At 37.0% G+C, this 13,648-nt stretch overlaps 1 protein-coding gene across 1 annotated transcript in view; it reads left to right on the top strand.

The window, feature by feature from the left end:
• Positions 1 to 13,648, top strand: part of GRIN2C (glutamate ionotropic receptor NMDA type subunit 2C) — an 84,783-nt gene that overhangs the window by 35,764 nt on the left and 35,371 nt on the right. Inside the window, exons 4-8 of the mRNA XM_018568592.1 lie at positions 4,521 to 4,635; positions 4,710 to 4,921; positions 5,117 to 5,276; positions 7,692 to 7,845; positions 11,101 to 11,226. Coding sequence (XP_018424094.1) covers positions 4,521 to 4,635; positions 4,710 to 4,921; positions 5,117 to 5,276; positions 7,692 to 7,845; positions 11,101 to 11,226 — 767 coding nt within the window. The remainder of the gene's footprint in view (positions 1 to 4,520; positions 4,636 to 4,709; positions 4,922 to 5,116; positions 5,277 to 7,691; positions 7,846 to 11,100; positions 11,227 to 13,648) is intronic.

The raw sequence follows: 13,648 nt of genomic DNA, 5'->3' as shown, positions 1-13,648 counted from the left end.
CATTTTAACAGTCTGCCACATAGCAGGGTACATTGGTAAACATTATCATTATTGCTAGAGCCATTTCTCCAAACTCTTTAACCCCTGTACGTCCCCGTCACTAAGGGCCCAAATGACTGATCACGTACACTGTACTTGAGCAGCTATTTGGGGCTCTGTAATGCGGGTAACCGCTGTGAATCAGTATTGAGGCATCCATTATTGAAAGAGTTAAACTTTAACAGACACCCAATCCCTTTTAGGAATTGGGTGTCTGACAGTGATAGCAGTGCAGTATTTACCACACTTGCTGTCACTGTTTGACAGCTGGTACAGACCCGGATTATGAAATCCTGATGTGTACCGGCTTTTTGCTAAATATTTCAGCATAGAAACATTTGGCTACATGTTTCTATTCTGAAACATTGTTGTAAAGTGCATCCTAAAAAATATTGTAAATTCATTAAATCCCTTCAACATATTTCTAACGTTGCAATTTAAAATGTCCATACATATCTCATGAGTGTAATATGAGTGAAAATATTATATTCACTAATAACTAAATATTTAATCTGAAAATTCCATTAAAAAATTATATAAATATTCAGTTGTTTCTATATATAAAAGGGACAAAAAGTCCAAACCCGTGCTCTACACAACAAAAGTGCCTTAATATACAATATTTAAAAGTTCAGATCCTAAAAGATCCACACCATAGGATTTCCACGTTTCTCCAAGTCATGAAAATAAGAAGTGATGAAAATAAGAAGTGTTACTCTTCCTGTGCTGAAAAATAAAGCTCTCTTATCCGCACTCACCAGAGTGATCAGACGATCAAATCATGTGTGATACAATATTGCAATTAAGCACAGCTATCTTCCACCCTCTGAGTCCCATAGTCCTCTCCACTCCACACTCACTTTGCTTGATTAGTCTTCAATCACATCGCCATATTAAAGAGCAATAAAAAACCGCTCATAGTGCAGTATGAACTTATCAACGTTTATGTAGAATAAATCAGTTCTACTCACATGAGGTATGCTTTAAAATTAGCCGGCAAACAGAAAAAAAACAATCATCTCTCAGAGCGCTTATTCCCTGCAGACTTCCGGATCAGAATAGCCTCAGCAAGGTCCTATTCTGACCCGGAAGTCTGCGGGGAATAAGCACTATGGGAGAGGATCATTTTTATTTTCTGTTTGCTGGCTAATTTTAAACATACCTCATGTGAGTAGAACTGATCTATTCTAAATAAACTTTGTTAAGTTCATACTGCACTATGAGCGTTTTTTATTGCTCTTTTAATATGGCGATGTGAGCGGAGACTAATCAAGCAAACTGAGTGGAGAGGAGTACGTGCGAAATATGTAAATGCATAATAATGTGCCGAGCTGATAACAATAAAATGTGAAATTCTGTATAAAAGTGAATACACTAATAACATAGATATGACAATCAGTGCAAGTCATCAGAGTTACATGCCAGCAACAAGTCATCAGAGTCACATGCTAGGCTCTGGGTATCCAAATAACGTAAAAAAGTGATGAATAAATCCAATAATGTCCTATGACATCAAAATTGAATGTGAAAAAGTTAATAGAAGTGACGAAAAAGAATCAATAGGTGATCGTCAGTCTTAGGAGATATCTGAAGGGCCACAGCCAAGATGTTATTCTAATCCTACACCATCCACACCCGGTGAGTACTAGTGTACAGAGGGGTGCTCACCGGGGATGTAGACCCACACAGTATGTCTCAACGCAGTCCTCTTCTTAGAAACATTAGAAATATGTTGAAGGGATTTGATGAACTATTTACAATATTTGTTTAGGATGCACTTTAATTGAGACTTATAGATATTGAGACATTGTAGTTGTAAGTACCTTGAAATAGTGGTAGCGCTGTGCACTTTTAAAACAATACATTTGCTATTGCACCTTATAGTACAGCAGCTTCCTGCGTCCATATTAAGATTTAGTCACCCATAGCGCAGAATAATATCTATACAAAGAATTTTTAAAACTATACTTTTTATAAAAATTAACCCTTTACAATGAAAATCTGTAGCTGAGCTGTAGATGTGCTTTTCACCCAAATTAGTTCATTTTTTTATTTAACCGCGTCCGTGTTCAAAGTATGTCACTGTCACTAAGTGTGACAGCGGCATTGTGCCCAAAGTACTATTTTTGGCTGATGTTTCGGCGGCCGAAATTTCGGTGCATTCCTATTTTGGAGTATTATATGAATGGTATTGGGAGTAGATAATACATGCTATTTGGGTACTTTCACATATTTGCATATGCTTATATTGTAGTCATGATTGTAGTGAACATTTTTAAGAGTTATTGCTCTTTTATAAGAATATACTATTCAATAAGTGTTTAGTGGAAGTATATGAGAAAGTGGGGGATGGATTATAAAGTGGAAGATAATCTTATAGGATGTGATATACTGAGGGTAATCTCAATGCACATTCAATTGCAATATTGACAACTATATACTTTTCCTGCCTTACGTATAGGTATATAGTTATAGCTAGCTCAGATGGCACTCATATATCTGTAATAAGTAAAAAAATATATATCTTTTTGGGAATCTAGTAGATCTTGTCTATCTCTCTTCTGTTGAGGCCCTTTAGTGAGCACATCCCTTAGGGTCCCATGTAGGGACCAATGTTCCACTTATCTCATAACTCGATGCAGTCCTTATCACACTAGAAATTATGCTGATGCGAATGAAAGTATTATGCACTATATATGCCCTAACATCTGTTATTTATATTATCATAGATACCATACTTATGTTGTCTGAAGGAGCAGACTTAGTTCTGCAAAACACGTCGCACAAGCGTGCCTTATCTCACAATCTGCTAAGGTCTGTTCTATTCTATCTTCTATAAGGAATGATGTAAAACAATAAGACAATCTGATTGGTGTAAAATAGTGGGTTTGGGGACATGGTTGGTTTTTAAATTAAAATATTAATGGATTTTATGATATGAATGTGGAGACATATATGATTTCTGACTAAACATGTATTATATTCTTCTTACATCAAAAGTGATTATATTATAATGTGTAAATAAAATTGGAACCTTTATATATCTTTGAGATTGTATATTCTTCATTTCCTGACTCTCATCTTTCTGTCTATACAGTTGTATCTTCATCACATATCTAAGGCCAGCTGCAGCAAACAATCCCCATGGTGATTGGTCAGGTTTGCTTCCTTCTCCTTCCTCCTTTCTGCTCCATTTACAAACACATATACTTTAGGTAATCTGAATGTAAATGTAGAATTGGACAACATTGGTCATTGAAATCTTCTAGTGGTAGTACCATGACTTCGTGTCCAACCCTTGTCTGATGACTATCCAAAATAAAAAAATAATAATATCAATCTGCTAATATATAATAATGCAGCACTACTTGGCTCTAATACGCTTATCAACCAAAGTCAATGTTGAAACCTAACAAATAGCTAAGGGAATCAAAGAAAGTCAATGTTGAAACCTAACAAATAGCTAAGGGAATTGTCCTGGCACAGTCTTATCAAATTGCACATACAAAGTCCCTATGAACCATGCCCACTCACCATGTTTAATACTCCTGTAGCACTAATGATTAGTATACATGCAATCATGTATTTTTTGCTAAATGTTTCATATTTTACTGCTAAAGCATTTTGGTTATGTTTGTTTGGAAATATGGGCAAAGCTAATAAAATGTGTGTCCAGTCAAAAATAATTTTGGGGGCGAGTTTTACTGCTATTTTACTGCAGGTTGTAAAGTGTGTGCTCACAATACATAAACGGAAACCAGAGAATAGCCGCACTCCACAAGATACAAGCAATGAATCCTGTGTTTATTTATGCAAAATCAAGTGTTCGCCAGACCAAATAGCAAACTCCTCTCACATATTTCACTACAGTGGCTTACTCATAGAGGTCTCTATGACTAAGCCACATTGGTGAAACATGTGAGAGGAGTTTGCTCTTTGGTCTGGGGAGCACTTGATTTTTCATCAATAAACACAGCATTCATCACTCGTATCTTGCGGAGTGTAGTTATTCTCTGATTTCCTGTATAAAAGCATATAACTTTATTTATCTGGATAACCTGAACACAGAGTTCCCACCTGGGTCCTCCTCAATTAAACCCAGCCTTGTCATGGGAAGAGGTCCCAGACAAGGAAACTGTTTATGGTACCAAGATGAATAATTTTACCAGCGTTTTAATTTTCTTTGACGTGCAGCCAGTCTTTTAATTTGAATTTGTACAGCCTTTAGGGCATAGAATGAGCCCCTGCTGACATTTACCACCTGATCTTCCATGAAGGTGACCCAGTTAAGGGCAGCATACCCAATACTTATGCCAAGGTTTTTTAAATAAAATTATCTTGGCTATCTGAGTTTTCACTTGTATTTATTGTTACTCTCCACACTAGAGGTTATATTCTGGTTGCATTCAACATGTTCATTTACTGTCTTTTCTAAACTCTTTAAAGTCCTCATTATTCATTTTTCTGTGTCCATCTTTTAGGCATATGCTCAATATAGTTTGGCAGGAGAGAGATCTGTCCTTCACTACTCAAGGATTTCTACGAGATCCTTCCCTGTTAGTTATTACAGTGACTCCTCAACGAGTGTGGGAGGAGGTAAGATATCCTCTATATTCTTCTTTTCAGCTGTGAAAAACTTCCTCAGCCAAGGAAACTTTCCTCTTCTCTAGGTTGGCAGGTGGGATCGTGGCATAATACGAATGAAGTACCCTGTATGGCCACGTTATGGCTCTGGTCAACAGCCTGTGACTGATACCCGTCATCTAACTGTAGCCACCTTAGAAGAGAGGCCGTTTGTTATTGTTGAGCGCACAGACCCAGTAACAGGAGACTGTGTGCGGAACACTGTGCCTTGTCGCAAGCAGAGCAACCTAACTTTGAGGTAAATTGGGATAAACTTTGAGCTCACAAAATAAAAAAATAAAAGCAAAGCAAAGGGGAACGAAGATTTATTTGTGGGTAAAGTCAAGCTAACTAAAAATCTGGTTTAGTAATCTAAATCTGAAAAAATATATTGGTTAATCCATTTTTGAAGTAGTCTTTTACTCCCAAAGTCTTTTATGTTATTCCTTAGCAGTTCGGGGGAACCCTATTCCAAGCTGTGCTGTAAAGGTTTCTGTATCGACATCTTGAAGAAGTTGGCTCGAACCGTTAAGTTCTCATATGATCTTTACCTGGTGACCAATGGCAAGCACGGGAAGCTTGTACGAGGAGTGTGGAATGGCATGATTGGAGAGGTAAGTAGTTGGTTTATTATAATTAATTGTCATCAAGCCAATGTCAGCTCCTGGCAACCACATGGATAGTGTTTCTTAAAAATAATCTGTCTTCTGTTTGTATGGTATGTTCAGTCTTTGCAATGGCATGCTCATACTTTCTGTGAATGTATGCAGCCAGTTTTTTACTGGTCATCCTTCAGTGAGTTGGTTCTTCTTATATTATGTCCAAAATATGTCTGCATTTTGAAAGGTGTTTTAGTTATGAATATTTGCGGTACAGTACAAAACAAACCAGGTCAACCATAAAGTTGGACATTGAGGGTTTGTTCACACGCTATCCAGTGCGTTCCAGCACGGTTAGTGGCCGGAAAGCACTGGATTGCATAATTAAGCCTCCCTGCATTCTGGGGTGGGAGGGTCGTGGTGAAGTGAACGGCATAGCAGCCACTACTCCTGTCCGCAGTGCGATCGCTCGCACCAGAATGCATGGCACACCAATGCCCACGGTGCAATCGCAAACAATAGTGCATGCACGATATGGCCAATAATAGATTTTTTAAGGTTAACTTTTAGACCTGAGAAATTACCAGATTTTCAGTAATAGTTAAACATTTACTGCATCTCCGTATTGGTATATGTATATAAGAAAATATTTTCCTGCAGTCTACCCTCGGCAAACCCTTTCAGTGTTAATGGTTGTCTTATTAGATTTGCAAATGGATCTATTGTCAATGCAAATAAGAATGGTGCTGGAGGGAAACCGTCTTGTACCCTATTGAAGCTGGAAAAAAGAGTTGTTTGTTTGTATGCACCCTCGCCATTGGGTCAGTGTGGAGTAATTTTATCCATTTAAAAATTCAGGTCCACACATTTTGTTCTGTTATGCTCATAGAGATTCCCATTCTACAGAATTGAAGGCCTTGTAGTTGTTCAATAAATAAAGGCTAGATTCACAAGACTTTTATGCTGCATACATTTTTTACATGGACACTCCTAATGTTTGTAAAGTTATGTTTGCCTGATATAAATTTTGTTCTTGCTCCACTATATTCAAAATTACTTTAGAGAGGCGATTGGCTAGAAGTTTTGCTAGTATCTTGACATTGCATTTAAGCAGTGATATGGGATGGTACAAGTTACATAATTCTATGGGGTTGATTTACTAACCTTATAAACACACCACGAACATGTATACACCTCTGTAGTGTGTTCCCTCCCAGCATGATCTATGGGTGGAATCTAAACACCTTTGTAGTGTGTACACACCCAGCAGGTGTGTTGTGCAAAGCCTTGCATGAATTGCAAGGTGATGTTGTGTAAATTAGCTCTATGTTGTGTTGCTTGCGTTGATGAATGCAGGAATGTAAATGCATGAGCTAACCATTTTTGTCTAAACTGTGAAGCAGCATTATATATGCATCATGTGCATGATTTTTCCATATATGGCATTAGTGGAAATATGCTTTTAGAGACTTTTTGGTTGATAAATACGTTTTGCTGTGTGAAAATCACATGCACCTGGTGCGTGCGTGTGTTTAGGTTAGTAAATCACCCCCTATATCTTTATTTTTGGATTTCAGTAGTGTGCTCTGAGACAATGCTTGTTGTTGGACTTGAAGTGGTTGGAGGAAGACCATCAAAGGCCTGGGATTTTTCTCCCTGGGAAGGAGTGAATTACAGTTTTAGGTTCATCCACTGTAAACAATATATGTACGTGGACACTTTGACCCTGGTCTAGCACAGGTCTGCACAAATCTCTAAAAGATCTAGTAGGCAGTGGAAAAAGTTAAGAGCCTGCAAACTATAGCTGGTCGCCATGACCATCAGTATTTCCCAATCTTATTTTACTGACAAATTTACACAGAAACACTAAATGAAGTGTATGCAAGTGTAAATATATTAATAAAACTACCAAGATAAATCCTGGTTGATCTTCCCCTGTTTTGTTTTTGACAATCCCACACAGACAATACGGATCCATACTCCCAATATGCATTCGGTGAGAATACAGGCAGTGAGAATACATAGCTATGAGTCTCCAGGGATGTGGGACACAAAGGGCTTAATTTGTTAAAGGATCCATTTGTTTGTTTCCCTTGCTGTCCACAATATTCTTAGAATTCTTCACCAAAACCAAATCTCAAAAGCATCAATACATTTCTCACCTTGTTTTCTAATTGTCCAGCTGTTAGTAAACTGTTAAAGCCTAATCAAATTTGTTTAAAACAAAAAAGCAAATGGGGTTTTAAGCAGCTGGTATATGAATAGAACTGTGAGATGGTAAGGTTCTATTCACATGGGGTATTATATATTTTTGGTGGTTTTGCTAGATCTGATATACTTCTCATGGTACCCAACTTTCTGTCATCTCATGATCTTCTACTCTTTATTTGCCTTCTTGTACTCTCTTTATCTCCTGCCACCATTTTACAGGTATATTACCAGCGTGCTCACATAGCTATCGGATCCCTCACTATAAATGAGGAGCGGTCAGAGATTGTGGATTTTTCAGTTCCCTTCGTAGAGACCGGAATCAGTGTCCTGGTATCACGTAGCAATGGAACTGTGTCTCCATCAGCCTTCTTGGGTAAGATCAACAGAATTTTTCACTTGTGTCTTCCCTGCAAAATATTATTCTTTAGTTCTTTATTGTGTGTATGCATTCCATTGAGACGGTTTATAGATCTTTTTTTTTTTTTTTACCATGGACCACCTAATTAGTTCTGTGATGGTTTTCCCTAATATCTGTGTTTTTTCTAATAGTATATAAATGAATGGTTTATGCTTTCTAGTCTAATGTTAACATTTCTGATTTCTGAAAATGATGATGTTGAAAAACACTAAACTATTTAAAATATAATATCAGGCTTTATTTTGGGTATTTGGTAGATTCTGTAAGGGATTTAACCTCTGTCAGTTTGTTTTTCTTACTGCTTTCTCTATCTGCATATGTTAAATTTTTATATACACCTTCTACTAGATACTGTATGAGATACTGCCCAAAGGGTTACCATCCCAGTGTTTGCTTTACAATATTTTAAAAGGCTCAGTTGTTTATTGTAATTATATTCTGCTATCAGTTTGTATTTGGCTCCACTTTGAAGCTCTTCATTTTGTGAAAAAATAAGTGGACCTCATGAAAATTGTTGACTTTTTAAAAATATTTGAACAGACAAGCATTCGATTTTCATTCAACTGTGCTTACAGATAAATATGGGACTATGGGAAAAAAATCAGAATCTGCCTTTTCAATTATTTATTCAACAAAAATATAAATAGATGTAATGTTGCATAGTGAATAAAGACCTTAAAGGCTGGTTTTGCCCCGTTTATTAGAAATTACTTCTTAGTGCGATCTGCAAAAATAGTGCTCGCAGCATTTTTGCGGATCGCACTGGACTGGAACACAGGCACTAATGCAGGCGATCGCACTGTGGGCGCACGCCTGCGCAGCCCACGCCCCCTCCCGCCCCTGAATGCAGGTGTTTTTCCGTTGGTAGATCTCAATGAGCTCGTCATTTGAAAAGTAGATCTCCAGACGAAAAATAGTGGGCGCCCCTGTTGTAGACTTTTTGCTTAATTTTTCTCCAGACTCTGACTCAACTTGGTAAATTCTTGACTTCTCCATACAAAATGTCTTCAATGGCAAGATGTTTTATTGCACAAACTCCTCATTTCTAATTCCCCCAAAAAATTTCAAATTGATTCAAATAAGGACTTTGACTAGGCCAGTCCATAACCCTTAATTTCTTCTTTGTGATTCATTTTCTGGTGGATTTGCTAGTGTTCTTTAGTTCATTATTATGTTTAAAGATCTATTTCTGGTACAACGTCAATGCAGAATTTATAGCTGACTCAATAGTATTATTAGTAGTATATTCACTTTGCAAGGGAATTTACACCTAGCTTAGTGAATGTGGTGAAAATTTACTTTACAAAGAATACCCAAACACGTGCAAATCAAATTAAAAAAAACAACAACATTTTTGCTTTCACATGATTAGATGATGAAAGTCTGCACCTTAGGGAAAATTCCCTTACAAAGTGAACGGCCTATTTATCTGTTAAATCAACCCCCAAAGACGGCATGCTGTCCAGGACATTGAAGCAGAAAATTAACCCAAAACAATAACATATCCACTGGTTCTTCTTCTGAAATGCTATCTTCAATTTGCGCAAAACATGTCTGTGTTGTGGTCTTGCCCTGTTGTTCTTTTTGGACAGAAAATGTTTTTTCTTGGCACACCTCCTATGCAGGTTAAATGGGTGCAATCAAATTCTGATTGTAGATACATTCCCTTTTACACCAACTGTTGCAAGTGTTGTTTGCAGATCCTGTAATAAAATGTTGGGGTTTATAGGAGACTTCTTTTAGCTTAAACAGTCAGCTCTTGGGCTGAATTTGCTGGTCAGGCCCATCCTGGAAAAATTAGCAGTCATTTAAAATCTACGCTACCTGTAGATTATTGTCTTTACAATAAAATTTTAAAATTTTAAATAATATGAAGATCTTTTTAAATCGAGACTCAAAGCTCAGAGCTCAGAACTCTTTAAATAAGACAGGTTCCACCTGTATATTCCCTAAGGAGGTTTTAACCATTAGCACCTAATCTGGAACACCTGATTTTAACTTTATAGATTTGAAGTGGACACGTGACAAATCTGCATCTTCGTTAATATAGATTGTGACAATAAATATACCATGCAATTGTATGTGTCATTTGTGCAAGCATATCACACTTATCTGTAGGCACTGTTTGATGGAAGATCTGTTTAACTGTTCAAATATTTTCAAGAAAGGTCAACAATTTGCATGGAGTGTATTTGCTTTTTCACATGACTGTAGGTGCGTCATCTTGGTTTTGCATAGCTAAAGTCTGTCAGGAACTTGTAGATTACCTATATTATACTGCTCTGTTCTCAACTTTTCTTATTCACCTTTGTTGGCATCACCATCCCTACTAGACATGTGCGATTCGTTTCGTTACGAATCGAAATTCGTACGAATTTTCCTGAAATTCCGAATTTCGGAGCATCCGAAATCCGAATGGCAGTTTCCGAATTATATCCGAAATACGAAATTCCGTTAACGAATTTCGGATCCGAATTTCTTTGAAACAGGAACTAATATTACCCCTGTAAATGAGGTTGAACAGCATGACAAGATTTTTTTTAATCCGAGATACCGATCCGCTGCTGCTGATGCATTTGCTGCTGAGAACACAGTTACACACACAGGCAGGAAATACGAAATTCCGTTGACGTATTTTCGTTCCGTTACGAACATTCGTTATATTGAAGGTAAAAAGCAAAGTACATTTATATTGGAGTTGATGGTAGTTTTTTTTAAAGTCCGAAATACGGAATTCGGAATCCGTTAACGGAATTCGTATTTCGGATAAAAAAACAACTACCACTCCAATATTAACAAAGGTATTTTGCTTTTTAACTTCATCATAACGAATGTTCGTAAAGTTACGAAAATATAACCGCCACTAACGAAAATTCGTATTTCGTACGAATCCGAATCCGAATTGAGTTCAGTTACGAATTACGAAATAACGGATATTCCGAAACGAAACGAAACAGAACAAATTTTTTGACGGCACACAAGTCTAATTCCTACCTGCAACACTTTCTGAAATTTCCCTAGCACCTAATCTCACGTCGGAGTTCCTAAACAATTAAAACTGAACTCCGGACAAGCAAATAACTATATTGTTGATTATATGGATAGTCTGTAAATATTTGTTTGCCTTTCACAATGATCATGATTATTAGTTTTACATTCACAATATAAAGTGATCAGCTCCATATAACTAAGCCTCTTTTTTCCCCCCAGAACCATACAGTCCTGCAGTCTGGATGATGATGTTTGTCATGTGTCTGTCTGTGGTTGCTGTGACTGTCTTCATCTTCGAGTATCTCAGTCCCATGGGATATGACCAAAACATAAACAATGGAAAACGTAAGAGAATACTTTAATACTCTTTGAGTAAGAAGCATTCGGAAAATGACAGTACACAATTATTTATATACGTTTTGTTGTGAGAAGTAGAAACATGGCTCTCACGAGGATGACTAGAAAATAAATTGCTTCTGTCCGTCTACCAAAGAAGGAATAATTTAATCAGTTTTCCTGATATCTATCTTGGGCATAGACCTAATGTGGTACTACACCTGGCTAATCTGCTAAATTATATCATTGCAAACCAGTGGACATAAGTTAACAAATGGCTTAATGGCACTGACATTGCCTCTCCTGCTGAACTGCCCTCCATTGGACTGCACTTTAGCCACATGCCAACAGCCACAGAGTTGAAGATGATGTCATACTGTCCCCTCACTGCACCTATCATATTAGTTGCTATTTTCATATTTGCAGAGTTGCTTTCTCCAATTACTCCTACGTTTTGCAGTCATCAAGGCATCTACAGACCCCATGGGGTTGATTTACTAACCTTATAAACACACCACGAACGTGTATACGAACGTGTATACACCTCTGCAGTGTGTTCCCTCCCAGCATGATCTATGGGTGGAATCTAAACACTTTTGTAATGTGTACACACCCAGCAGGTGTGTTGTGCAAAGCCCTGAATGAATTCCAAGGTGATGTTGGGTAAATTAGCTCTATGTTGTGTTGCTTGCGTTGATGAATGCAAGGAATGTAAATGCATGAGCTAACCATTTTTGTCTAAACTGTGAAGCAGCATTATATATGCATCATGTGCATGATTTTTCCATATATGGCATTAGTGGAAATATGCTTTTAGAGACTTTTTGGTTGATAAATACGTTTTGCTGTGTGAAAATCACACACACCTGGTGTGTGTGTGTGTTTAGGTTAGTAAATCACCCCCCATGACTCATGTAACACTGCCTAAATCACTTATTTGCTCAGTTTCCATATTTCCTGTTTTTTGGCACCTTCCCAATTAAACCTTCAGTCTTCTGCCCCTCACCCCCGTAAAGCCCTACACCCACTCAATTTATAAAAAAAAATCAAATTAATATACATACTGTATTTTCTTCAAGCTGATTCCTGGGGAATGGAGCACAGGGTCCTCTTCTGTTTTTCTTCAGTGGTGGGTGGGTGGTCCTAAATTATACAAAGAACAAGCTAAGGTAATGACTTTGCTGCCTCCTGCTATTCTCATTCTCCTTGGAGCTCAGGTTGGCATGATATTGCACCTCCAGGGATATGTCTCTTTTATTTTTGAAATGTAAAAATGGTTCTGCATTAAACTCCCCAAAATATACAAATAGTTTTTTCCTCAAACTTTTTTTAATTGACTGTTATCTCACTCTAACATCACCAACTAACATCACCAACATTACTTTCTCCTACTTTCATCACTGCCTTATAACTTGCAATATCGCTTCTCCCTTTCTGTATCCTACCAGAAAGTGTAGCCTGTGCACAAAATCTTTGACCCAACATCAAAAAAACTTACCCCATTCCCTTTGTCTGCCCCAAGAAAGCTATTTTTAATTATAACTAATCCCTTTCCTATACACCATACAATATAACTCCTGCAACACTGTGCTGCACCTGGTCACAATCCAGATCAAAAGAATAGCAAATCTAAAATTCCAAATAACAAATCCAAACTAATAAATTTTATTTGAGGGAATCTCACTCTGAGTCTGTTTTCATACGTTTTAATTCACATTCTGCTTCTACAAGGACGAAAGATAATCCCATTTCAGGTTTCGTTTCTCTAGCACCTAATTCCAAGCACCTCTTCTAAATTTCTATTTCACTTTCTTAGCTATTCATTTCTGATACCCTCAAATGACTTCACTTCCCAAGAACTTGCCTGCTACTTCAGAGACAAGATATACAGTAAGGTAGGAGTTACAAATAAAATCAACTTGCCACATGGCTACTTGCACTCACTATCCTAGCTGCACTCGTTATCCCCTATGCATATCCTTATATTTAATAGAACAGTATATCAGTTATCAGAATAACAGTTTCTTCACTAATAACCTCTTTTCATCTTACTATTTGCTTTCTAAATCCTTTGCATTCACAAGTTATTGACACACTAACACTTGTTTTCCACTTATAAGGGATCGGTAGTATATTTTGATCAGTTCAACTAACATACCTGTACACCCCTGTGGACCAGAGCGATTATTACATTTCTGCTATAGACCTTTTTGTTTGGTAATAACTTTGTCATTACTTAAGATGAAATATATATACATATATTATTTTTTAGGGCAAACAAGGCTTTATTTTGATGATACTGTATCAGCTGATACTGATTTTGTAATTGTTACTATAGATAAAAAAATATATAAATTTTAGTCTATCACATAAATTGTAACTACATTGCTGTATAAGGAAGCAACAATTAGTTTAATAGCAAATATGCCTA

The sequence above is a fragment of the Nanorana parkeri genome, unplaced genomic scaffold, assembly GCF_000935625.1.
Source record: "Nanorana parkeri isolate BGI_ZX_2015 unplaced genomic scaffold, ASM93562v1 scaffold1214, whole genome shotgun sequence".
Lineage (NCBI taxonomy): Eukaryota > Metazoa > Chordata > Amphibia > Anura > Dicroglossidae > Nanorana > Nanorana parkeri.
Note: the sequence above shows the minus strand (reverse complement) of the source record. Positions and strands in the feature narration are given on the sequence as shown.